Raw genomic sequence first — 26,538 nt, 5'->3', positions numbered from 1 at the left:
ATTTTTGGTCTAAACCTTTGAAATTTATACATAATGGGTATTCAGATATGTGGTACGCATTTTAATAAGTTTTGGGGCGAAAATTTGGCTGCAACAAGGTCAAAGTTGAAAGACTTGACCTTTGCAGATTCTACCAAACTCCTCTGCTAATTTGGGGTCTAAACACTTTAAATTTTAGATGTAGGTAACTTGGACATGGGTCAAACTTTTTATTTTGATTTGAGACAAAAACAATACATGTTAAGGGGTTAAAATTGGGGTCAAAGTTTTTAAAAAATTGTTATGTTGGATTTTCAATGTCAGACTCAAGCAGCATTTAAGCTGACAAATCAAAATTTGTTTTGACTAGCCAATTTTCATTTGCTTTCTTGTACCATGTTATTGACAACAATAATGTACTTTGCTACAATTAAAATAAAAATAAAACAAAATTTAATCTGGACTAAACAATGTCTAATATAAATTTTTTTAAATAAGTCAGCTAAAATACAAAATAAATCGGTATCATGATTTAAAATGCAAACAAATGAAAATTAAAGACTAAAATCACTACATCCTAAGCAAGTACAACTATAATATAAAACTGCTATAAAAGCAAGTACAACTATAATATAAAACTGCTATAGTATTAAAAAAAAAAAAAAATGTCATCTACAGACTGTTTGCAGTATCACAGCTCTTTATCATGGCTAGCCTAGCATGCATCTCAAGTTCTGGTCAAACCTACAACCACTTAATTGATAGTCAGCAGTTTTAACCACTAGACAATGGAATAGGTGCAAATAAACACCCACACACAAATGGTGTGCCTGCCTGCTTGTACACTAATTACATTTAGGTGATTGTGTGTCAAGACAGAGAAACCTCCTCATGCCACACATTTACATGTCTACATTTCTGAACAACAACTAAAGCGTACCAACTGGTAAGAAGACATAGAAGATGTCGATGGGGGGGGGATACACACAAATTGATAAAATGAATACAAATTTGACAGTTTTTTGTTTTTCTTTCTACTTCATTGGACTAAATCTGAGAAAATGTTAAGTGAATAAGTGGAATCAAAATTAACTGACAAATTTCAGAGAAAGGTGAAATTTTTATAAATTATCTATTTATCAAGTTAGGTACATGTATATATTTGTATGCACAGGATTCAATGCTATACTAATTAACTGACAGTTATGAAGTTTAGAATATAGTTGCTGGATAATGTCAGCTATATTTAAAGGGAGTCAAAAGGCGATAGCTTTTTGTGAAAATTCAGATACCTCTGATTATTGTGAAATTTTAATTATAGGTATTAAACAGCAATTAATAAATATTCTAAATTCAGTTTCTTTGGAGTGTTATAAACTTTACTTTTTAAAAGCTTAATATCGACAACCTTGCATTTAAATAATTCCAACATTTCAGATTTGCATGAAATTTGATCCATAGTCACTAGAAATCAATTAAGCAAAATATTGTGAATTTCAATGTCTTAAGACCTTTAATTTTAGATATTGTCTATAAAAAAATCATGTTTTTGTTAAAAATTATAAAAGACATGTTTAGAAATATCTTGATTTCAATTTTCATAAAGAGACATAAGTGATACAAAACTTATGTTTGGAGGAGGGGATTAATTTTACCAGGTCTGTGAATGATATTTTCCCACTATGAACACTATGACTTGAAAGGTGAGTGAGTGGGAGGAGTAAAAAGCAAATCAGAACCAGAGAGATAGAATATGTAGGTACATATGCACAGAACATATGTATCTGTACACCAAGTGATTCCACTCACCCGCTATGCTCCCCCCCCTCTCAACAAGTGTGCTACATGAAACAGGTGTAAAATGATACACATCACAAAGTGGCAGTGCAGATTTATTATTAGACCTTTTGTTTGCATAAAGGAGTCCCTATTTACTTGTCTCCCTACGAGGGCAGAGTTAGATACAAGGTAATTTTTATTGGGAGAATAAGTTTTAAGAGGTATTCTACATTTGAAAAAAAAAAAAAAAAAAAAAACGCTTCATCACTAACCGGAAAGAATAGATGAAGTGCACTATGAGAACAAATACTACACTTTGATTTATATACTTTATTTTGAAAAACAAAGTTTACAAAACAAAATTAGGCACAAGGCCAATCAAAAATGTGGGGAGGGTCTATGGATATCATTGTTACTGTATCTTTGAGATGTCCAAGATATTCCTAGCTCAGTTACCATAATACTACATTTACACCATGGGTCGTTCTACTTAAGATTTCCAAACCAATTTATTTCTTTTTTATATATAATATATATAATCTCTAAAAATAATTTTATATATAAATACTATATATCATATATAATATATTTTAGATATAATAAATATTTTATATACAAATTATATAATAAATATTTTTTTATATATAAATAATATATATATAATCTCTAAAAATAAAATTGAAAAAACCGTTCTGTTAAATACAGTATTTAAGAGAAAAAGCGAATCTATTTCAATTTTTTTCTTTCACGTTTCTCCCCCATTCCTGTTTAAAAAATAAAAAACAAAAAAAACTTTCCAATTTGCTCTACTTAACTTCGATTTATTTTATATGAATATCCTTGTGAACACTTGCAAGATATTTATTTTCCTGTCATTTAGAAAAGACAAACGTTTCCAAGGCTTAGACTTTTTTTCTAAAATGGTTAGTCAGATAAATGTTTACAAACAATTGTGAACCAGGATACTCAATGCTGGCCTACAAATTTTAATTGTTTCTAGCTGCCAAATTCAACTTCAAAACTAACTTCGAATTTTCCATAGCCACAAAAAAAAAAAAAAAAAACAAGAAAGCTTTTTAATGTCATAAAGGAAACAAATATGCCCAACATGTCCATGGAAAATTTGAAAATAATTTTGAAGCCTTAAATTAACAGATTATTTTCATTAATTTATTTCATTGCGGACTATTATTCTCATCTTTATTGGTTGTTGTTTCACAACGTTTTGGCCAACTATTCCTCTGGCCTTCATTAGGTGGTAACCGCGACGGATAGGAACTTCGAATCCCAACCGCATTCTCAGCAATCACTGCCATATGGAGTTGTTATCGTCTCACTACGTTTTTGGCCAAGTAAACCTCTGGCCGACTTTGGGTAGGATTGAAACCGCTATCTTCAGACTGCTCATCTGGAACCGTAGAGATACAATGTCTATCAACTGCGCCACAGGCCCCGTGACTTTGAAGTGGTTTGCTCCCAAATTTTATCTCTCCTGATTTTCAAAACAGTGAAATTTTATCACTCCTGATTTTCAAAACAGTGACAGAACAAATTAATACATCATATTAATTTGTTAAATACAGTATTAATTTGTTAACTGCTTCAACATGAAAAACTGGTATGATTGATATCTCCCTAAGATTCCAGTTTTTTTTCATATCATACATGAGACCTTGATATTTGGCCTGTTTCTCTCTTTCAGCTCTGTTCAGACTGCCATCATTAGGGACACTCACTTCAACCAAGGTTGCCACTGACTTATTCCATATAACTTTGTCATGTTTGACAGCAGCATTTTCAAGGTAGGTATCTGTAGGAATTACATGGTTGTAATGTATGGTATACAAGTCATTTCCAACTGTGTGAGTTGAAAACTGCTGGTCCGATTTTTATGAAATCTCACATGAAGGTACTTTATGTGCCTAGTAGCGTTCTTATATATAGGTCTTGTATCGGAATGTCTTTGATGAGTATCGATTATCAAAATAATTCGATGAAAGAAGGAACAGGTGATTTGGACCAAAGTTAACACCTTACAGTCTAACATCACAAGTGCATCTGAGAAGTTTTATTACCACACAAGCAGAAAGGCCCAACATATAAAATGAACAGTAGGTTCTTTGATATGATAAACGAATATTTCTGTTTAAAGCACAATTAATTCAAGCCATTATATATATAAAAAATAATTTTATAAAATGAACAGTAGGTTCTCTTTAGTGCAATGTATACTACAATGCAGCATGGATTAAGTCACTGTGAGAGGAATGTGAAGCTTCCAGTGCATCGCGATCGGTTCCCAATTAGAATAGGCAATTGCTTTGATTGAAAAATGGGCGATTTCACAGATTTCAATGACAAAAATATGAGTGAAACATTCAGTTGATCATTCAATCTCGGGCAACGCCGGGTCTCCCTGTTAGTTTAAAATATTGAAGCCCTCAAGTCAATCCAACTCCTATATCCATAGCGATTGTCACAATCAGCCTATACTTGCATTTGAAAATTTTAAATCAGAAAATTTATTAGAATCAAAAAATAAACACAGGATGTTTTTAGAAGGATTGATTATTCGATGTCCAGATGGCAATATTACAGATGATATTCCAGATTTTCTCTTGCCGTACAAAAAAACTTTCAATGAAACCAAAGCAAATTTGCCCAATTGCAAAGGAATATATATGTTCACTTTGATATTTTCTGAAGAGTTACACACGGTCGGTTTTTAATGTGGAGCACTAGATTGGAACAAAATTATAAAATTACCTCGGTCTAGAAAGATTTCTCGTTTACTGATCGATAACAAAAGATGAACAGTGTCCTAATACTAAATTTCATTTGATGAGGAACATCTAATAGAAGATACACGGCACAACTGACAGGGTTGTTCATAGTCAAAAAGTCAAGGTCTCTTCAACTACTACAAAACATTAAGACGGTTTGAAAAAAATTAGGTACGCGCAAAATGACTGATGTCCAAAACGTATCCACGTTTTCACTCCTCCCTTTACTTAAAAATTCAACCAATTTTAATGAAATTTTCATTAACTAATGAACAAATTTTTAAATCTTACTGGAAATCGATTATTTTGTGTAAACAAAAAAAACACCTTTAAAGTTATAGTTTTAAATACTAAGGAAAAAAAACAAAAAAAAAAAAACGCATGAATTTATTTTTGCTTTTTAAATGAAAAAGCATTGTAAAATGTAACAAAAAAAAAATAAATAAAAAAATTCAGGAACTTTACGAAAAAAAAAAAAGTCCCTAAAGTGCGTATCGAAGAAAAATTAATTTTCTCGAACTAACGATATTATCATCGACTTTTATTCAATATTTTCACAAAACATTGTTATTATATAAGGTAACATTTTAGCGTAAATTTTACATATATTTCAATATTTTCCTTGCACGCATGAACATGTAAACATTAACATACGAAAATTTTTGGTATTTTTTTACGACCTGCCCCAGCGTAGTATAAACACCCTCAACCACCCCATGTTAAGAACAGCTTTCGGATTACTCCCCCCCCCCACATCTCATGTTAACGTCTCTCAAGGTTGGGGTGGGGTGTTTAAAGCTGAAAGCCGTTCTTAACATGGAGAGGTTGGGGTGTTTATAATACGCTGGGGCACGTCGTAAAAATTTACCAAACTCAATTTTTATGATAGTTTTGTTTATTGGATTGTTAGGTGAAAGTACAGAGTTACAAAGCACCCTCCTTCATATTAAGGACTTTCCAAATAATAACGTTATTTCAGCGCGGTAACAGATGCAGTATGCACAGGTACCCCAAACAGAAACACCCAATTAGTTTTTTAATTCGTAATATTTGGATTCTTCGGACTATTGTTCTCATCTTGAGTGTTATTTGCATAACGTTTTGGTCGATGTAATCTCCGACTTTCTTCAGGTGTATCGTGTCGAACTCTGGAATGTTTCTGTCAAATATGCACGGAATTTTGAACCGAACTCTAATCCACGGAGATAGCATGCTCTTGTTCTGTCAGCCATGATTAGGCAGAAGTCATAAGCAATTCGCAGTTGTATTTTGGGGTCATTCGCACTGAGGATTCAACCTTCAATCTTCAGGAATGTACTTTTACAACAGAATTTTACTAAGTACAATATCCACTGCGCCACGGATCATTGTGTGCAAATAACTTCCAATACGAGAATAGTGTAAAAAATTAAAATATGAATAATGAAACGTCATCTAAAAAAACTCAGAAACTTTGTTAGCAATAAAGTGTGTTCAGTATTTAGAGATGTTATGTCGAATCTTAAGATCCTATTTACATGCATCCCCTACGAGGGCAAAGTGTGGTGGAAATTCAACTTCTCAATTGTGACTTGTAGTAAAGTACTTGGAACAACTTGCGTTTCAAACTTAAACGCTTTAAAAATTTTTGGTATTTTTTACGACCAGCCCCAGCGTAGTATAAACACCCCCAACAACCCCATGTTAAGAACGGCTTTCAGAATACCCCCCTCCAACCTCATGTTAAGAATGGCTTTCGAGATTGGGGCTTATTCAGAGAGCCCTTCTTAACATGGGGAAGTTGGGGTGTTTATAATCTGGGGCATGTCGTAAAATTTACCTTGAATTAAAAAAAAAAAATAATAAAATAAAAAATAAAGCGGTACATTAGTATCAAAAACAAATATACCACAGATTTTTTTTCATGAAAGTGCACGTTGCACGTACACTAATGTAATAATATTGTAATATTGACATAAATATTAAGTAGATAACACTGGTTTGTAATGAAAATTCAATTTTGCGGCTTTCGATTTTCGTTCTTATTCCGAAGAACCTAATAGTTAAATAGTTAATAGTCAAACAGTCAAACACGAGGGCAAAATTAGAAAGTTTTTTTTTTAGTTTGTTTATTTGTATTTGAAGGGGGGGGGCACTCCAGATTCTCAAAAGAAAAGAAAAAGCCCTATATTTAGATATTCTTTTCTCTAATAAAGTAATTAAAACTAAGGAATCCAAAACGTCCTTATTTCAAAATAAAATTTTATTGTAAATCATTATGAAAAACTTGGTGAATTCAGAAAATTAATTTACAGACATTTTTGAGATCCATCTGATCAAATATTCAAAGAGAATTTAGTCTGTATGATGAAATAAAATATTTGATATATTTTCTTTTAAAGTTATGACATTATTGATAAAAGCAAAACAAATGACGAATGCACATAAATATAATAAATACAGAAACGAGACTTTTTCTTTCTCTTGAAAATTCTTTTTTTCTCTTCTTTTCTGCTCGGGGGCGTGGACAATTATTAACCGACTAGTTTATTATTTTAATAAAGTATTAAAATAATAAAGTACACAAGTTTTACTTATCTTTTATTCATTTTGTGTTTAAAAAGGCAGGATTATGATTTTAAAAAAGACAAAAATATAGAGAAATTAAAAAAAAAAAAAAAAAAACGGACTTTTTTCCTATAAACTCTTTGGAAATAATCAAAAAAGCAAAGATAAAAATTGATCCCCGATTTAAAAGTCATTTATATTGAAAATAACGCTTGCTTTAGTGTTAATGTTAGATTATTTTACAGATAAAAATAGATATTAACGAAAATAATGATTTATAAAGGCAATATATTTAATAAACGTACTTGTAATTATATAAATATATTTTTCCTAAATCGAACTGAGAAAGAAAAGTAATAGAGGAAGCCAAGCCTGTTTAATGTTTTAAGCGGAAGTAGATTTTTGACAAACAGGATCAAATGTTAACATGAAAACACCAGCAAAATAACTTAATAATGACACAAATTATTTATTAAGAGGTTAAAGATTAAAAATAGCACTAAATATATTCAAAGAACATAATTAAATTATGAAAATTCAATTTATATGTCAAGATGATAGCGAAAGGTTTTTGACGAAACGAAAACGTATCATTATCAATGAAGTATAAAAATATTTAAAATCCATGTTCGCACAGATAATAATAGTCATTTCTATTTTTGATGGCAACATTAGATTAATAGTTAAATGCATTATATTTTTGTTAATAAAGAACACGACAATAAACACAATTAAATACACTACCTTCTCACGATCAGTAATTGGATCATCAATGTCAGCCATTGCGCCTAAGAATTACAGAACACGCCTTTCACAGTAGAGACTGATGCATGACGGGAATTGAAAAGAAAGAAACTGTTAATGTTACAGGCATTATTTTATTCAACTTCCATGTCATTTATAATACGTATTATTAAATTACATTTGGTTACAAACATAATAATAATTAATTTTTCTTTGCTTTCTGAGCATTAACATCAACATCGTAATACCAATCTCGCACGGACGAGAGTTCAACGTTAACTTAAGTGTCATAGTTATTTGTGTATGTTCGTTGCTATGGCTTCTCCAGTTCGAAAGCCCTTACAGACTTTCCTGCAAGTTCCTCTCAAAATTGGTGTCGACAAAACGTGGTCACATTTTAATTCTGGTTATAAAGTTATTCGTGTGAATTTCTCGAGTTTAATAACTCCAGAGGTTGGTTATTTCAATCCAACTTTTTCTTTTGTTTTTCGCCCACTGCCATTAAGCTTCTTTTTTTAGCTGTAGCTAATTCGATAATTCTACAGTATAGTTAACAGCTGAGTATGTGGTACTTCTGTCGTTTATGAACCGTGCTGAAATAATAACGTTACATGAGGAGGGAGGCTTTGTTAATTATTCTGTACTTTCACCTAAGAATTTAATAAACGAAAGATACAATAAAAATTGAATTTAACTTGAAAATCATATCTAAAAAAAAATAGCACGTATCTAAACTACTAAAACTACAGAAGTACCGACCCCATTAAAATCTAATTTTCTATCAACCTGTATACTTGCAATATTCTGAAACAGTTTTCAAGTTTTATTATTATTATTATTATTATTATTTCAAAGTTCTATTTTTCGTCACATGAAAATCAAAATGAGTTCTTCTGGCAGTGCTGTTGCTGTAATAGGTGTATCAGAATTTTTGACACCCCTAACACGAAACTGCGATTAAAATATTTAAAAAAAACAAAAAAACTCATAATTTCTTTTAAAAAGTGGGTTTATTTTCTTTATGGATTATACTTCCAAAAACTATTGAAATTGAATTTTACGAGTTCAGTATTTTGCAACTTTTAAACTTTAAAAATCTATCATTTTTTTCCATTGATTCTATTTATACGATATTTTCAGGGTCAATGTGAAATTTTATGCTCTTTCCAATAAACCGAATATACTTTTAGACAAACTTTTTTAGAAATTTACCTATGAAGTCCGAAGTTTAAAACTTTTTTTTTATGAAACCTTGGTCCTTGCTCCTTTAATTGAAAAAAAAAAAAAAAAAAAAAAAAAAAATTAGGGCTTGAATTACATTTTTCGAGGAGTTATAAGCTTGGAAAGATGGGGTGGAATTATTCACTATTTTCACGAAATTTCTGACACACCTAGTGCTGTAAGGAGACTTCATTCCTGAAAAAATAATGAATAAAATGACTTGTTGGGTTTGTTTTACTGTACACATAGATTCGAAAAAGTTGTCAAAAAACAAATATAGAACAAATAAATGTTATCAAAGGCAAGATAAGTTACTTTTCTACCAAACTGGATATGTTTTTAGTGTTTATATTTAATGTAACATGTTTATTCAGCTCGAAAAACCGATGTATTCGAAAATTCAAAATGGCGGCCGACTCTCTCTCGGAGACGGTAAGTTTGGGGAAAGGAGTTATAAATAAAAATAACAGTCAAAATACTGTTAAAACCCCGCCGAATATATGTCAGCCAGTGTGTCAGAAATTTCGTGAAAATAGTGAATAATTCCACCCCATCTTTCCAAGCTTATAACTCCTCGGAAAATGCAATTCAAGCCCTAATTTTTTTTTTTCAATTAAAGAGCAAGGACCAAGGTTTCATTAAAAAAAAAAAAGTGTTTTTTTTTTTTAAAAGGTTTTAAACTTCGGACTTTACAGGTAAATTTCTAAAAAACAATACTTTTTTTTTGTTTTAAATTTGAATATATTATTTATTGACCTTTTCTCTTCAATTTGTGATATATAAGACTTTGGTACATAAATATTAATTAGTTACTTTTTAATAGACATTTCAAAATGGGAGGCGTGAATTATTCGACCCCCTGTCTTTCCAAGCTTATAACTCCTCGAAAAATGTAATTCAAGCCCTAATTTTTTTTTTCAATTAAAGGAGCAAGGACCAAGGTTCCATTAAAAAAACAAAGAAGAAAAAACAAATAACGTGGTTTAAAAAAGAGGTTTTAAACTTCAAACTTTACAGGTAAAATTCTAAAAAAACACTACGTTTTTTTTTTTTTTAATTTGAATATATTATTTATTGACCTTTTCTCTTCAATTTGTGAGTAAATTAATTATTTACTTTTCGGTGAGTAAATTAATTATTTACTTTTTAATAGACACTTGAAAATGGGGGGGACGTGAATTGAAAAAAAACGTTTGTCTAAAATATTATATTCGATTTATTGGAAAGAACATAAAATTTCACATTGACCCTGAAAATATCGTAAAAATAGAATCAATAGAAAAATTTTGATAGATTTTTAAAGTTTAAAAATTGAAAAATATTGAGTTCGGAAAATTCATTACTGTTTTAAAAAAAAAAAAAAAAATATTTCTATTATTTTTAAAACAACTTTAATAGTTTATTTTGGAAGTATAATCACTAAAGAAAATAAACAACCCACTTTTAACAGAGAAATTACGAGATTTTTATATTTTATTCGCAGTTTCGTGTTAGAGGTGTCAAAAATTCCTACAAAAATTCTGATACACCTATGTCAGCCTATGTCACGGTACCATATATTGAGCGAGTTTCTAACAGTATTTTGTCTTTTTTATTTATAACTCCTTAAACCTGTTACATTAAATATAAACACTAAAACATATCCAGCTAGTTAGAAAAGTAACTTATCTTGCCTTTGATAACATTTATTTGTTCTGTATTTGTTTTGTGTCAACTTTTTCGAATCAGTGTACAGTAAAACAAACCCGACTTGTTCTATGGTAACGAATGGCAATCGCTTTGGTTTTAAAGTTAGTGATACAGTAAATCACTAATCAATCAACAAAAGCTAACTTCGCGCCTCAAAAAATTCGATGCCATTTTTTTCTCTTGTTTCAATAAGAAAATTCAGTGAGAATAAATATTGGAATCATTTTCTATACTTTAAAAGTATACAGGTCGGTAGAAAATTCAGTTTTGTTGAAAGTTATGAGATGTAGGTTTTTTTTGTTTGTTTGTTTTTTCGATTTCTCTGTTGTAGATTACGACTATAATCCAATGGGACTCTTCCCTTCCCCCCAAATTTTAAATACAAAAACGCGTAAACAATGGGTCTTCACTATTTTTGAATACGATAATAATGCATGAAACTATTAAATTTAATCGGTGGGGGGGGAGTGAGTCAACAAAAAATAATTGGTAAATTATATTTCGGGTTAGCTGGAAAATGAGGTACTAGTGCAGAGAGTGATCCGGACGTAAATAATAACGTTATTATTTAAAAAGCCATTCTTAACATGGGGAGGGGAGGGTGTTTTGTACCTATTCTATACTTCAACCTTACAATTGAATAAAAAAAACATATCATAAAACTTTAATTAAACTTGGAAATACGATATAAAAAATAGCGCGGATCACTCTCTGCACTAGCACCAAAAATGAATATCATATTCAAATTTGGGTCAGACAAGTAATTTTCTTGCTATTAAGACATTTTTTCCAATTGTAGGAATTATTTTATGTCAAGATGGTAATTTTAACTAACATGTTTGATGGTGAATAGATCCTAATTAACTAACATGTTTGACGGTGAATAGGTCCTCATACCTCCGATAGAAAGCGTCAAACATCCCATCCAACTCTGGTTGGTAGTTGAACGTTTCTATAGCATTCCATATTGTACTTTGGAAAAAAGCAAAGCTGTCATCTCTGTGTTCCGTTCTATCAAATATTTTTAACAATAGCTCTTCTTGTCTCTGTTGTTGGAGTAGCATTCTCTCCTCCAATGCTTATTACCTCTCTAGAAATTATAAGTGGAGCTGTTTATCACGTTCTTTTAAATTTTCCTCAGCTTTCTGCTGCTAGTTCATCTGGGCCTTGATTAGCTGTATTAATACTACTTTAAACCTCCTCCATCATGTAATGGCTTTTCTAAGCGCATGAGAAAAAAATTTATTTCCGTTTTTGACTGGAGAAGAGAGATAAAATAATAAAAAAAGAAAGAAAATGTCTTTTCCTTGAGTGTGTGCGTACGAGGAGGGAGAAATGTATCCCTTGCTTCTTGGTAAAAACCTTAGAGATAACCTAATATGAGGTTGGACAAAAAATAATTTTTACTTGTGAAACAAAAACAAAAATATACTGTGATACAATACAGTTGCAAAAGAATAAAAATAATTGTGGAATTGTTCGGAAATTAATCAAAATAATTGTGAAATTGTTCGGAAATTAATCAAAATGGCTAGGTTTTTTCGGTTTTTTTTATGTGTGTGTGAGGGGAATTGTCTCCACGAGGAAGAAAAAAAAATTTTCACTTTAGAACCGACAGTTAAAAATAGAATATTTCAGAAAATTCCACTCAATGAAAAAGTATTTCCTTTAGTCCAAAGGGGGGGGAACATTTCTCTCCTGTTAAAAATTTGCATAAAGTTAGCCGCAAAAAGCGAAGGCAAAAAAAAGACAACTTTTCTCTTCATTTGAAAAATGCCCAAATTTGCATAAGTATAAACAGTAGGCAAGTTACAATTAAAATTGTTTCACGGTGAATTTGGGTCAACATTTTTCTCCTTTTTTTTTATTCTTCTTACAATAAGCAACCAAATTAATTTTTACGGCATTAACAAAACTGCGTTTGGTGCCGTTCTTTTCAATTTATATATAGAGACAAAAAGATTACTTACAATTGAGTCGAGAGCTTTGCCTTGTGTTCGTTTCTTTTTTTTTTTGTTTTTAGAATTTTGTTTTTAGAAAGTAATTGCCAGTCGAATTCTTAGCTTGTAAATCCAAAGTTCTTTCAAAGTCAAATTAATTTCATTTTTTCCCTTTTTTGTGGAGTTAACCCGTGTGAAAGTCGAATCAGTACGTCACCAGTTGTTATGATGTTAAATGGTAAAATACAAAAGGAACACTTTTTGAAAGAACGTGGTGGGTTCATAATTGTAAAGACATTTTAGATTTACAATAATCACAATTCTCCTTTGTTTAACTCGTTATCAACTCTAACCATGGTGAAGAATCCAGGTAATTCAATTATTAATTATTGCCATCGATGTGTGTGGTCCCCCTTTCACCATTTGACACACTTTAGAACTCAGTCAGCAGCATTAACGTCGCCAATCAGTCTGCTCAGTTTCTTGATTTTGCCCATAATCAGTGTCTGAATAACACCATACTATTGATTACTCTGCGATTAATATGAGTTAAAATCCTAATGTTTTTGTTTGGACACAGTTTTCTGACAGGACCACCCTTGATGAGAAATATTTAATATGCTTGGATAAAAGCTATTGATTTTTATCAAAATGTCAGTCGATTTTATTTTCTCAATTCCTCCAGAAAAGTGAATTTAATATCAAATCCGTATTTCCTTTTGTTATAAGGGACATAACTATGTATCGAACCGGATACGAAACCGTATATAAAAGAGCTACCATTCTCTCCTGAGGGGGCGTCTTGTCTTGTTTTGTAGTCTCGCGTCGGACACTTTACAAGTGTACTCCAGCTAACCAAGCTTCCCAGGGGCGAGCACTTAGCTCTCACACACTAAGTTCCTTTTCTTTACTTTCATTGACATTTATCTAACTTCAAAAGCAATTAGCCATTTTGTATTTGTATTATTGCGAAGTACCAATAAACCTTCTTTTGTTATGCATTCCACTCGGCGTATTTTGTCATATTATTATATACCGTTGAAACACTTTTTATGGCTCAAAATAACTGAAAAGAGAAGAGACAGAATATTTTGGTATTAATCTGTTTTTTTTTTGTTTTGACCCCAGAAGCATTTAACAGAATCCAAACCTTCTTTCTTTCCTTTTCTTTTTCTGCATATTCTTGGGGTTTTTTTTCCGTCTGAATCTTGACGTTTGTCTCCGTGGCATATCAACCCTTTTTTAACCTGTCAACATTCTCACACATATCCTACGAGACCCATCCTTTTTTGTACTGAGCAGTAGCAGTGCTCTTCTACTTTCTTTAGCAGTTTTTATATCTTTTGTTTCAGCTTGTTTTTGGAGTGGATACTGCAACAATGTGAGACACTTTAAGTCTATAATCCGGAAATATCCCCAAAATAAAAATGATATCATAACATTACTGCCTTTGCATTGGGGATAAATAAATGGCTCGAATGCTGAGTCTCTTAACTGCCTTCCATGGTTGTTATCATCTCACCACATTTTGGCCAACTAATCCTCTGGCCAGCTTCGAAACCACTACCTTCAGACAATGCTCATCTGGAACTATACTGGACTATATACAAATTACTCATCTGAAAGGATTCCAATAATAAAATATCTTCTGTTTACCTGAGCTATTTAATATTAGGATGTAGATGATTATTGCAGTATAGATTTTGGGAGGCTTAAACTTATTCTTTTCTTGTGTTATCACTATAACTCACTACTTATTACTACAGATTACATATATATTAGTGGTCATGCAAGGCCACAGAGGATACAACAGAAACAACAAAACTAAAGCTGGCCTGCTAGGACACTATATACACAAATGTAGGCAAATTTGGGCATATTTTTTTGGTTTAAAAATATAGGTCATTTTTTATTAATTGTCATAAAATTTTAATCATAGAATAGTATTATAATCTTCAAAAATCCTGTATATTTTCATGTAGTTTCATCTCATAGAACCAAAGATACAAGCATTTCAATATTCAGTTTTGGATGTGAGTGTAGATATATCCATATATATATAAATATATATATATATATATATATATATATATTTCACCCAAACCGCTGGCTTTGATGAAGGGGAGACTAAAACTTGCTGCTATGGTTTCAAATGATCGGAAATAACAAAGTAAATTTTACAGTGTATAAGGATTATTTGATACTGGGGATATTCATAATCGTACCTTATTTCAAAAAGAGGGGAGAGATAACATATGAGAAATATTTGTAACCAAGTCTCCCCTTGCTGTCATTTCAGATCATTTCAAACCATAGCAGAGCAAGTTTTAATTTCCCCTCCATCAAGACCAAAGGTTTTGGGGAAATATCAGATATTTTGTAATTCATATGCAAAAATAGGAAAACAAATGACTATGATTGAAGTATTGGTAAAGGTGCAGTATCTTTTTACCCACGAAAAATCCTTTAAAATTACCACTATTATAGTTTCATGTTGCAATGATTATAGAGAATTTGAAAGCTTTTTATTGCTGTAATTCAATTTGATATTTTGCATGACAAATTCTTTTCCTTGTGATACTAGCCTTTTTTAATGTTAAGAAACCTGGCATCAAATGTTGATTTCAAACTACATGCAGTCATATGATGATGATGATATGCTTTTGATGGTCATATGCAGCGCATTTTTCTTCCAGTTCAGGTGTTGTGAGAAATTACTGTACATTTATTTCATATAATAACAAGAAAAATATCTGTCCCAGGGCGGGTAAAATTAATTCTCCAAATAAGTTTGAATCAATTTTACGTCTCTTACGAAGATTAAACTCTAAGATATAATGCTATTAAACCTTATTTCCTCTGATCCTTATTTCAATTTAGAATTAATTACATGATTTTGATTCTAGAAAATGTCTAAAAATGAATACTTTGAAAAGACACTAAGTAATAGAAATAAATTTTTTAGCTATATTCAGCTGATTTCAGCCAACTGCATCAATCGGTTTTTCTGATTCAAACTGAAGAGTCAAGATGAAATCATTTCACTAGAAAGATCAATTAAATCATATTTTGAAGTGGTTTCTTTCCAACCCTTTCAAATTCATTGACTTTGCCATTGATGTCCTGCTGGATATACAACTTTTGTGAATTGTCCAGAAATAACATCCTATTACTTCATCAGTCTATTTTATTATTAATGCTGCACACATTTTTTTTCTTCTGTTTTTTCTTGTGTGTTTTTTCAATAATCTATATGAAATGGCTGCCAATTTTTAGTTCTAAATTAACTAAACAGAGCAATGTGTTGAGGTTGAGACGACAGACTAAAGAGTTCACAATATATTACAATAATCGCAAGGCAAAGCAATAGTAGATTAGTATATTTGTTATTTCTTGCTTGGAATCATGAATTCAGCCAAATAGATACAAAGTAATTTAAAACTAATATCACTAAAATATGTTGTTTTTTTTTTCTTAGTTTTATTCTCAATTATAACCTCCCTGTTTGGGGTGAATGGCAGTAAAAAAAAAAAAATCTCAGTTAATATTTGTTTAAGAAAAATTGCTTCCTAACACCCTGGAAAACCTCATCAGTATGTGCCATATTTAAAAATTGATCAGTCATCTTTCTCTCAATACAGACCAATCAGTTCCCTGTGCGTCATGAGTAAGTAGCTGGAATCTGTGTTAAATAGAGAAGTAGTCAATCACCTCATCAAAAATAACCTCCTAAGTGACATGCAATATGGTTTCCGTTCTGCTAGATCTACAGCAGATGTGTTAACAGTTATATCTCATAGAATTAGCGAATCTCTCAACAGAGGTTTCCTTTCTAGGGCAATTGCCCTTGACATATCAAAGGCCTTCGATAGAGTATGGCATAAAGGTCTACTCCTTAAAATTTCTAGCTATGGTATAGCTAGAAATGTCTTTTCAATTATTAAATCCTTTCTCTAATAAGAGGTTCATAAGAGTAGTGGTTGATGGGCAAAAATCAGAAGCTCTCAGTATTAATGCTGGAGTCCCTCAGGGGTCAATCCTAGGCTCAACTCTCTTCCTGATCTACATCAATGATCTTCCAAATCACATCCTAAGATTATTCGTAGACATTTATGCTGATGACACTACCATCTATGGCAACACTTCAAAGTTCTCTCTGATTCTCTTTCCTCTGATCACATGGTGCAGTGGATAGAGATGCGGAATATCTATGATTTCAGGTAGTGTTGGGACGATTCCTAAATTTTTTCCGATTCCAAGAAAACGTTGATTAACGATTCCGATACCAAATACGATTCTGATTCTGATTCCTGTGGAATTGTTGTTTTGAAATATACCATTATATAATCAAAAGTTTTTGTGTAGCGAAAAAATTTGGTACAGCAAAAAAGTGGAAATACAATGAAAGGAATTTCGAAAACAATTTGATTTTTTTTTGTAAAATTTCTTTCATTGAAGATAAAAGTCAAAACAAATATTTTAACAATGAATGAAACATGCACCATGAAATTAATAACAATCAATTTCAGGAGTTATTTTATTTATTAAAAAATATAAAGAAAAAGAGCGGACGTACACGAATGCTACGCCTGTAGTGAAATACGCATCGGTTCTGATGTTGTACGTTGTTCGACTGAGGAAGAAGTTATTATTTTTACAAGGAAAGAATTTTTGCACGTGTGACCTAGTTTTTTTATTATTTATTTTGGCTTGAAATTTGCGCATGATTTTTGTTATGATTTTATCTGTTTTTTTTATAGATATTTTTCTTTTTGCCGGAGTTTATATGATTATTAACATGAGAATTAGTGAAAGTCAAAATGGAATCCACGCTATTTTTAAATATTATTTTCAAGTTTATGTTCACGGGACTGTAAACCATTCACAAAATTTTGTGGATCCGCTTACTGGTGTTTGCACCAACAATATTGAAGCCTACTGGTCTCGTATTAAAAGAAGACTAAAATACATATCGGGATCAGTAGAAGAAATGAAATGGTCTTATGTCGATGAGGCCATAAAGAAGCTTGTTGCGGGCGAGGATATAAATACCCTAACTCACTACAAAAGAAAATAATGAAACGAATGGAAATGTTATATAGGGGTTTCATTAAAAGAGAGTCTTAGAGAGAGTTTGTCGTTGAGTCTTAGAGAGAGAGAGGGATGTTGTTAGTGATATTGTTCATTTTATGACGTTTCATATATATTAAATGTTCATTACTTAGATGTGTTGATGGAAGCTCTTAGAGGGAGGAGATAGTGTTCAGACATTGTGTAGACAGTCTTCAGACAGTCTTAGTGTAGATATGTAAGATGTAGAGTTCACATTGTAGATGTGAGATGTGTATGTTAAGACATTTTATAACACAGATATACAGACATGTAATACAATTCACTTTACCTTTTGCTGGAATCACAACACAAAGACGACGTTTACAAAAACACCTGATGGTTTTATTTCTTCTCACGACCGGCCGTGGTTTTCATCATCAAGAATTCAAAGCTTCACATATTAAGTTTCAAAGTGACCGTCTCGCTTCTAGACGTTCGAATTCCAAACTGGACTGTCGTCTGTCCCTCTCAAAATCCCCCCTGCTTCTGTCTGCTCTACTCTAAAGTTTTTCTGTCTATGTCTAGAACTTTCTATTTTCCATGACGTCATACACATGTTAAAACATGTGCCTTCTTTCACGTGTTCTGGACATGCGTGTCCAAAACTTTTCCTTTTTTTACAAAAGGAATTTTAACCTATACTCAGTAACCTATTTTTCCAATATGTTAAAAACATTATCTTATAGCTGCATTCTTTCAATTAAATTTTTATAACAAAATTGACAGTGCACATTCTTTTCTTGAAATATTTTATCTCTATTCTAAACAATCGTTTGCTTTACATTCCTTTTTCTAATTCTCACACGTAATCTATTTCTAAACCTAAATTACGAGGTTCGAATTTTGTCTATTGCTATTTCATTTTCATTTTAACTAAATCTCTCTATTTTTATACTTACATGAAAAGGGGACAGCCCTTATCATGTAACAGAAAGAAGGAAACAAAAGCTCAATTGCTGGGTAAGATAAACGTGTCGTTTATTTACTGTTGAAAGAATGAATGTTTTAGATATAACACGTGTTCATGTCCGCGCGGGTGTCACCATCGTTTGTTGCGGGACTTGTAGTATAGAAGGAAAAAGAAATGTGTGTTCATCTCACGTTCGGGTCACTATCATTTGTTCGCGCGTGGGAAGAGAAGTGAGTAATGTAGTGTAAATGGGAATGATAGTTCAGCGTGTAGACAAAGACAAAGGGTTGACATCAGTTAAGCTGTGCGCCATGTTAGCAGTCAGCTACGCGAAGGTGTTCTGAGGCATGAGTTGTAGAAGAGTTGTCTGGTTGATGGACCAAAGCAAAAGGGGAAAAAAGAGTGAGAAAGTCAATCCAGTTCATAGAGAGAGAAAGCGTATAAACAGTATACGTACTGTTTGTTAGCTTTTTGCTCCACATGGTAACAAGTAGCGTGAGGCACGCGCATGCGCGCGCCTGCCGAAAAGGCATGCTGTTAGTCCGTAGACCGTCCAGCTCGGAAGCTGGTCCAAAAAGCGTTGAAAACAGCTTGTCTCTTGCTTTTATAGTTGTTTCCGGTGGTCTTTTGCGCATGTGTGGATTTCCTTCAAAGGGGAAGTAACGTTGCCCATGTGTGCGTACGTGTGCGCGCATGTGAGTACATGTGTGTACGTTAGTGTGTGTGTGTATACACGTGAATGTGAGTGTATATACGCGAACGTGAATATATGTACGTGTGTGGACGTGTGCGCATATGTTTGTGTGCGCGTATGTATATGACAAGTAATATAGCTTGAGATGTGAGCGCGTGTTTTTGTGTGAGACTAGAAAAGGCTCGCGCAAACTTATAACATGAAAATTGAAAAAAATATTAGATAATTTTGAAACATTTTTAGAGCATGTTCATGAAAAATATGGTATTTTAAAAAAAATCCCAATAAGCTTTGGGAAAAAAACATGTTTTGAATAATTGAAATTTTTATTTTTGAATAAAAAAAAATTATTAAAACAAAAACAGTAGTGATCTCGTCGAGTAGTTTTTATTTTATTCAAGAAAATGAAAGGTACTCATGCTCTTATTGAGCCGTGCTGAAATAATGACATTATTTAGAAAGCCATTCTTAACATGGAGACGGGAGGGATTTGTGTACCTATTCTGTACTTTCACCTATCAATTTAATAAAAATAAGTATCGTAAAACTTTAATTAAACTTGAAAATACTATTTCAAAATAGCGCGGATTAATAAATGCACTAGCACCAAATAACAATTTACTGTGTTTCAATCGACGACATTCCATGAGAGGTACAAGGTACGCTAAAGTTTTTTGTTTATCGTCACAAGTGCTAATTTTGACTTTCATCAATTTTCCTTTAAAAAACAGTTAGAAACTCTTCAAACATTGGGCAAGACGCTTTAAGCATTTAAAAAAAACAAAAACGGTAACATAAGTGCATAAGCACCAAATTTTTTTGTTTTGTTTTATTGCTTTGCTTTGCTTTCATTTTGTTTATTTTTTAAATCCGGCAAAAAATAAATAAGTAAATAAATAAATAAAAATAACAAAAGAATATAAAAGCAATAATAAGAAAAGGGTATCGTAAAACTTTAATTAAACTTGAAAATAATATTTAAAAATAGCACGGATTCTATTTTGACTTTCACCAATTTTCCTGTTAATAATTACATAAACTCCGTCAAAAAAAAACAAAAAAAAAAAACATCCCCCCCCCCAAAAAAAACAAAATAAAAAAAGACCAAATAAAAATCATAATAACAAAAATCGGTGAAGCTTAGATAAGTAGGTCCCGCAAACGAGCCTCCTTCTGACATTCGGAAAATTTAGGTTAACCGTTGAAGCTACCGAAAAGTAACCCTTTTGAACGAAAATGGATATAAAAAATATTTTTAGAATTAATTTCTTGATTTTACTTAAAAACAAAATATAACAATATATAAACAAAATATAACAATATATAAACAAAATATTTTAGAAAATAATTTCTTAATTTTAAATAAAAATTGGGAACTCTTGACTTTTTTGTCTCCCAATTTTTCGTCTGCTAAAATTTTAATCACATGATTACGGTGTAGCGTCAATAAAATAAACCATTTAGTCAAGCGCCGTTTGTTATGGATTTAGCTGAATACAATATTAACAATTACTTTATTGGTACTTATGCACTTATGTTACCAGGCTGGTGTGTGTTTTGTAACTATTCTGTACTTTCACCTAACAAATTTATAAACAAAAAAGATATCATAAAACTTGGATTTATATATATATATATATATATATATATATATATATATATATAAAAATCATAATTTAGGAGTTCAAAATTTGTGATTTGAAAAAGTTAAATTTCAAATATAGAAATTTTATTGTATGCACGACAAAGAATACAGTATAGTAAAATGTATTTCCTTAACCCATGATTTTTGTGTTTATACATCTCCTCGGAGGAAAAATATTAGCAAATATTATAAAAAGTGTGTATCTTATTTGCTAAAGGTAATAAACATAGAAAATTAAATTAAATGGTAGCTCTGACACTACAATGCTGCAGCAACCGTCTTACAATTAGGTTAGGGTTAACGTTGGACTTTATGGTGAATGCTTGTTTTGTACTTTAGACACTATTCTCCACCAAAACCCCTGTGCAACACCGAGCACCATTACACATTTTTATAAATCATAGATCACATGATTTAATTTTGTGTATAATGTATGAATCCTTGTTTTTTAATTTTATTATTGTTAAATACAATTCTGAAACATTTTCATGTCTATTTGAGTCTTGGGGAAACTTAGTACTTCAGCTATATATATATATATATATATATATATATATATATATATATATATATATATATATATATTATAGAGATTACTTGTAAATATTAACTCTTTAATATTTATAATATATTTTAAGTTTACCATTTTGATGACCTTGGTAAACTTATTGTAATTTTTATTTCTCTCTCTCTCTCTCTCTCTCTCTCTCTATATATATATATATATATATATATATATATATATATATATATATATAAAAGTGAACGTGTCTGTGTGTGTACATTTCCCTACGCAATAACTTTGTCAATTTTAAGTCTACAGACTCGAAATTTGATATACAGAGTACTGATATTTGGGAAAATCTTTGTGGTCAGTTTTCGGCCAGAAATCTGGCTGTTAAGGGGTAAAAGTTCAACGATTTGACTTTTGAGAACTCTACCAAACTCCTCCGACAATTTTGGGTCTAAACACTTGAAATTTTAGATATAGGTTCCTTGGACATGGATTTAATTTAATAACTTGATTTGAGCCCAAAACAATAGATTTTAAGGAGTCATAATAGTGGTCAAAGTTTTAAAAAATTTTACCTCTGCGGTCTCTGCCTAATTACTCAGACAATTTCTGGTCTAAACATTTGAAATTTTACATAAAGGGTATTCAGAGATAGGGCAAGCTTTTTAATCGGTTTGGGTCGAAAATTTTTAGTTACAAATATAGAAATGTATGTATGTTTGCATGTCTGCCTAAAACATTCGACAGAGGCGACGGATTTAACTAGGCACCGCCAAAAATGGCCGAAAAATCAAGTTGTTGTTTTTTAAAACGAAATTACATTTATCAAACTGCATTATTTCTGAGTAACTTTTTTTTTCCAGAAAGATAAAACCCTGAATTTTATCATATAGAAAACAGAATAATGTAAAACTTTTTCTACTATTTTTAATTAAATTTTAAATGTTAAATTTTCCCAAAAAGTTAACAATTGACATTTTTTGTCTTGCACAAAAAACGTACATATTTTTTAAAAAAGGTTTTTGAAATAATTAATTTATTTTGTTGTCTAACTAAGATTTAGGATGATTTTCTATGAGAATATGCAAAAATATTATAATATAAGTGTAGAAGCAAATAAACACAGATAACGGGAGTAGGGTTGAGGAGGGTTTATTCAACACGTGCGTACAGGTCGCGCCATATTTTTCGAAAAGTCCCGTTTACACCGTCCCCGGTAGGGAAGTTAACTCTCTGTTGTGAAGAGTGTTCAAGGAACACAACTGGGTAGAGTTAACAATACTTCCCTCTTTTTCTTGTCTTCTAGATGACCACTGAAAAAGAAAGAAAAAAAAAATATTTTTACATATCCGTTTTTTTGGGTTCAGATACGAACTCAAGTATCTTAAATGAAGGGACTCCCTTCTTGGTTAAGCAATCAGCTACCTGTCCATTGGTGGGTATCCAAGAGAACTCTGCTATTTCTTTTCTTTCCAGCATTTCTCTCAAAATAGCCATCTCAATACGAAGCCTTTTATCTAGTATTTGGGTGGATGAATGCACAGAGTCAAAGAGACAGGAATTGTCAGTTTTGCAGATTATTTTTATATTTTCGGGTTCATCCTTCAATTGCAGTATTTCTAATAGTAGTTTCCTATAAAACAGACAGGCCTCTGACATGTCAACCATGGCTAGGGTTTCAGCAGCCAGTGTGCTTTTGACCACTCTTCTAATGCGCTTGGACTGCCAGGTTATTGGTGTATATTTGTGGTTATTGCCAACTAAAAAGATTATGTAACCACCTTGAGATCCTCCGTCTGTCAGGTTGGCGAATGAGGCATCACTGTAGGCAACAATCTTGAGATGACTGAGATCTCCTAAGTCAGGAATATCTACCTGGGATTTTTCTTTCTTGGCTTTCTTTACTACTCTATTGGCATGTTTTATACATTCCACATTACTTTGTTTGAGGATGGAGCTTAATGCACTGACATCGTAGCTGAGATCAGGTTTGGTCTGGGTAGCCAGCCAGTTAAGTTGGCCGATAACTTGCCTGATTTCAGAAATTTCCGCTGTGGATATTTTGTCATTAATATTCCTGCCATTTTCCACTGGGATATATTTCAATTTCTTTACGTACTCATTCTGTCCAAGTTTAATATTTTCCCTATTCTGTTTAATGTCTAATCCTATGTACTGAAACTCTGCAGTTTCTTCAGATTTAACTGCAAATATTTGATGGATTTTGTCAATAACTTTTCTATGAAAAATCTCTGACCCTGCAAAGCAAAAATCATCCACATGGGTAGCAATTATCCCTTGCAATTTGTTTTCGAAATGCCATGTAAATATAGCCTGATCATATTTTGAAGCTATAGCTCCTGACTTCATCAATTCCTCCCTGAGTGTGAGATACCAGGACCTAGAGGCATCGGTCAGGCCATATACACATTTGGAGAGTTTCCAAATATAGCCTTGGGGTACATTAGCTTCTTTGGGAGGATTCAGATAAACCTGTCTTTCCAACTTCTTGCTTTGCAGAAATGCTGTTTTGATATCCATGGATTTACATACCCAATGGTTGGATGCCATTATAGCTAATGCTACACGTAAACCTTCTTTGGAGCATGTGGGAGAATCATTTCTTAGATTCTCAGCATCTTTATCCTGAAAACCTCGGGCGACAAGTCTGGCCTTGAATGTTTGGGAATTTTTGCTTGTGTAAATCCATCTGGTGGAGATTTTTGGTTGGCTCTGATCCGGTACTTGAACATAGACTTTATTTTTATCCCAGCTCTGAAGTTCCTTTTGTTTAGCTTCCTCTAGTTCCAGGCTATCGTCAGCAGAGGTGATCATTACTTCTTCCTCAGTGCAGGAATCATGGTGCTCTTCATTTTCTTCAGTCTCATCAGCTTGCCAATCGGAAACTCCATGTTCAAAGTCCAACCAAAATGCTTCACCCTGTTCCATAACTACATTCATCAAATGTTTATTTCTGCCAGTGGCTTTGCCTGCTCTACTTATGACATTTAACTTCTTCCAGTCTGATTCTGTGTCGTTGGCAAGCTTGCATTTTATGATTTGTCCAGGTTTGGGAAGTTTGACTTTCCTGGTGGTGGTGTCGCATTTATTGGTTATGTCTTGAGTCTCCATAGTAGGGCGTTGTTCAGTGTTGTCTGCCATTTCTAAATTTTCTTCTAAAATGTTCTCTTCGAAGTTTGACACTCTTGGGGATCCTTCAGACTCTTGTTGGGTGCTCAATTCCTCGTTGTTGCCCTCATTGTGAGTCTGGTATGTTTCGGGGTAGAAAGTTAAACGAGACGGATGTACTCTAACATAGGTGCCGCCATGCTTGACAAGCACCTGTTTGTTTTCACACCCTATGACTGTCCCAGGGCCAAGCCACCTATCACACAAGTTCCTTTTGTAAAGAACAGCATCTCCATTTTTATAGTATTGGGTGATACCTGTTCTAACTTGGTGGCGGAGAGCTCGTCTAAGCTTTTCTGAAGATTCACTCGCTATGAAGTGTTTCCTGGCAGCATGCATAGCGTTAAGATTATTTGCCACAATTTCACTGGTAGAGACACCTTCTAGTGCAGGGAGTTTGTCATTAAGAAAACCAGGTAGGTTGGGATTTCTGCCAAAAACGAGTTGGTTGGGACTATATCTATGGACACTTTGAAGTGTATTTTTGGCACTTACTGCCCACGCGAGAGCCACCTCAAAACTGCAATTTGTTTCTTCTAGGGTTTTCTTCACCATTTCCCCTAAAATACCATTGTGCCTTTCATTTAGCCCATTACTCCATGGGATTTCAGCAGCAGTGGTACGAACGACGATATTCATATTTTGTGCCATGTTCCTAAACGCCTGGTTGTTGAATTCTCTGCCATTGTCAGTGAGAATAAATCCAGGGGTACCAAAATAAGTAATCCAATTTTTGAAAATAGTATTAATAATATCGGAGCTCTCTTTACCCGGAATTTTAGCTGCAACACTGTACCTTGTACCATGATCAATAAGGTGTAATACTTTGTTACCATTAATTTTGTTTATGTCCATGGCAATGCTCTTATTAAAATATGTTCCCAGTGAAAACCCCACGACAGGTCTGGGTTCAACCCTTTTGTATCTCATGCAAATTTCACAAGAATTGGGAATTTCCTGAAGTATCTTAATGAATTGCTTGTCTTTCATTCCGGTGCTCCTGACTAAGTCACATAGCTTTTTACCGCTAGGGTGACTAAATTGTCTATGAAGTTTGGTGGCGATTTTTATTTTTTCTTGCCTATTTTTGTTGGAAATTTCTTTGGTAAACAAAATATGTTTGAACTTACCTCGGTCTGGTGTAGGTCTTGTTATGGGAATGTGGTAGTGCCCTGAAGAAGTACATTGCAGTGGGATTTTTTTTCCAAACATGGTGACACTGTCGTTCTCGAAATTGAGGCTTGTGCCGGCTCTTTTCATCGACTTTTTGCTCAGTAAAAGCGGTATTTCGGCGTCCACCACGTCAGTGATAATACTGACTTCAATGCCAGCAATGACACATGGTAAAGTTGCTGTGTGAGTAGATTTAATGGTGTTCCCATCACCAAATTTGTAGTTTTTCCTTCCATCTCGAACTTTTATTTTTTGTTTTTCTGGCAGGGTTTCTAGAAAACACTCGAACCATTTTCTTCCACAAACTGTCCCAGATGCACCACTATCCAAGACAGCGGATCCGAGCGTTTCTCCCAAAAACGTGCTGGTGCTGCCATATTCTTCACGCTCGTTCATGAGGACGATGTTGGAAATGAGCAAGTGGCCTCCTTTGTCGGTCTTGTCAATTTCATCATACGGACAGTCGCGAATCCAGTGGTATTTACACCCACACTTGAAACAAACACCGCTGCTGCTGCTGCTGCTGCTGTCGCTTTCAACCTTGTGGTTTGAATTTCTTTTGATGTTGTTGTAGTGGGTTGAATTTTGGTTGCGACCCCTACCCCATCTGCCAGCCCCA

At 32.7% G+C, this 26,538-nt stretch overlaps 2 protein-coding genes across 3 annotated transcripts in view; one reads left to right on the top strand and one right to left on the bottom strand.

Moving 5' to 3' along the window:
* LOC145265344 (F-actin-capping protein subunit alpha-2-like) overlaps positions 1 to 7,981 on the bottom strand; it is a 124,193-nt gene extending 116,212 nt beyond the window's left edge. Inside the window, exon 1 of the mRNA XM_080121110.1 lies at positions 7,833 to 7,981. Coding sequence (XP_079977236.1) covers positions 7,833 to 7,871 — 39 coding nt within the window. The 5' untranslated portion in view covers positions 7,872 to 7,981. The remainder of the gene's footprint in view (positions 1 to 7,832) is intronic.
* A 128-nt stretch (positions 7,982 to 8,109) lies between these two features.
* The window catches only part of LOC145265430 (nicolin-1-like), a 69,021-nt gene continuing 50,592 nt past the window's right edge, over positions 8,110 to 26,538 (top strand). Inside the window, exon 1 of one of the 2 annotated variants that reach the window (XM_080121264.1) lies at positions 8,110 to 8,285. In XM_080121264.1, the coding sequence (XP_079977390.1) occupies positions 8,136 to 8,285 (150 nt within the window). In that variant the 5' untranslated portion in view covers positions 8,110 to 8,135. The remainder of the gene's footprint in view (positions 8,286 to 26,538) is intronic. The other variant, XM_080121263.1, reaches the window with a different exon arrangement.

The sequence above is a fragment of the Euprymna scolopes genome, chromosome 40 (assembly GCF_053919585.1).
Source record: "Euprymna scolopes isolate OS-2025 chromosome 40, ASM5391958v1, whole genome shotgun sequence".
In the NCBI taxonomy this organism is placed as follows: Eukaryota; Metazoa; Mollusca; class Cephalopoda; order Sepiida; family Sepiolidae; genus Euprymna; species Euprymna scolopes.
The sequence above is the reverse complement of the archived record's forward strand: the minus strand, read 5'-3'. Positions and strand labels throughout refer to the sequence as shown.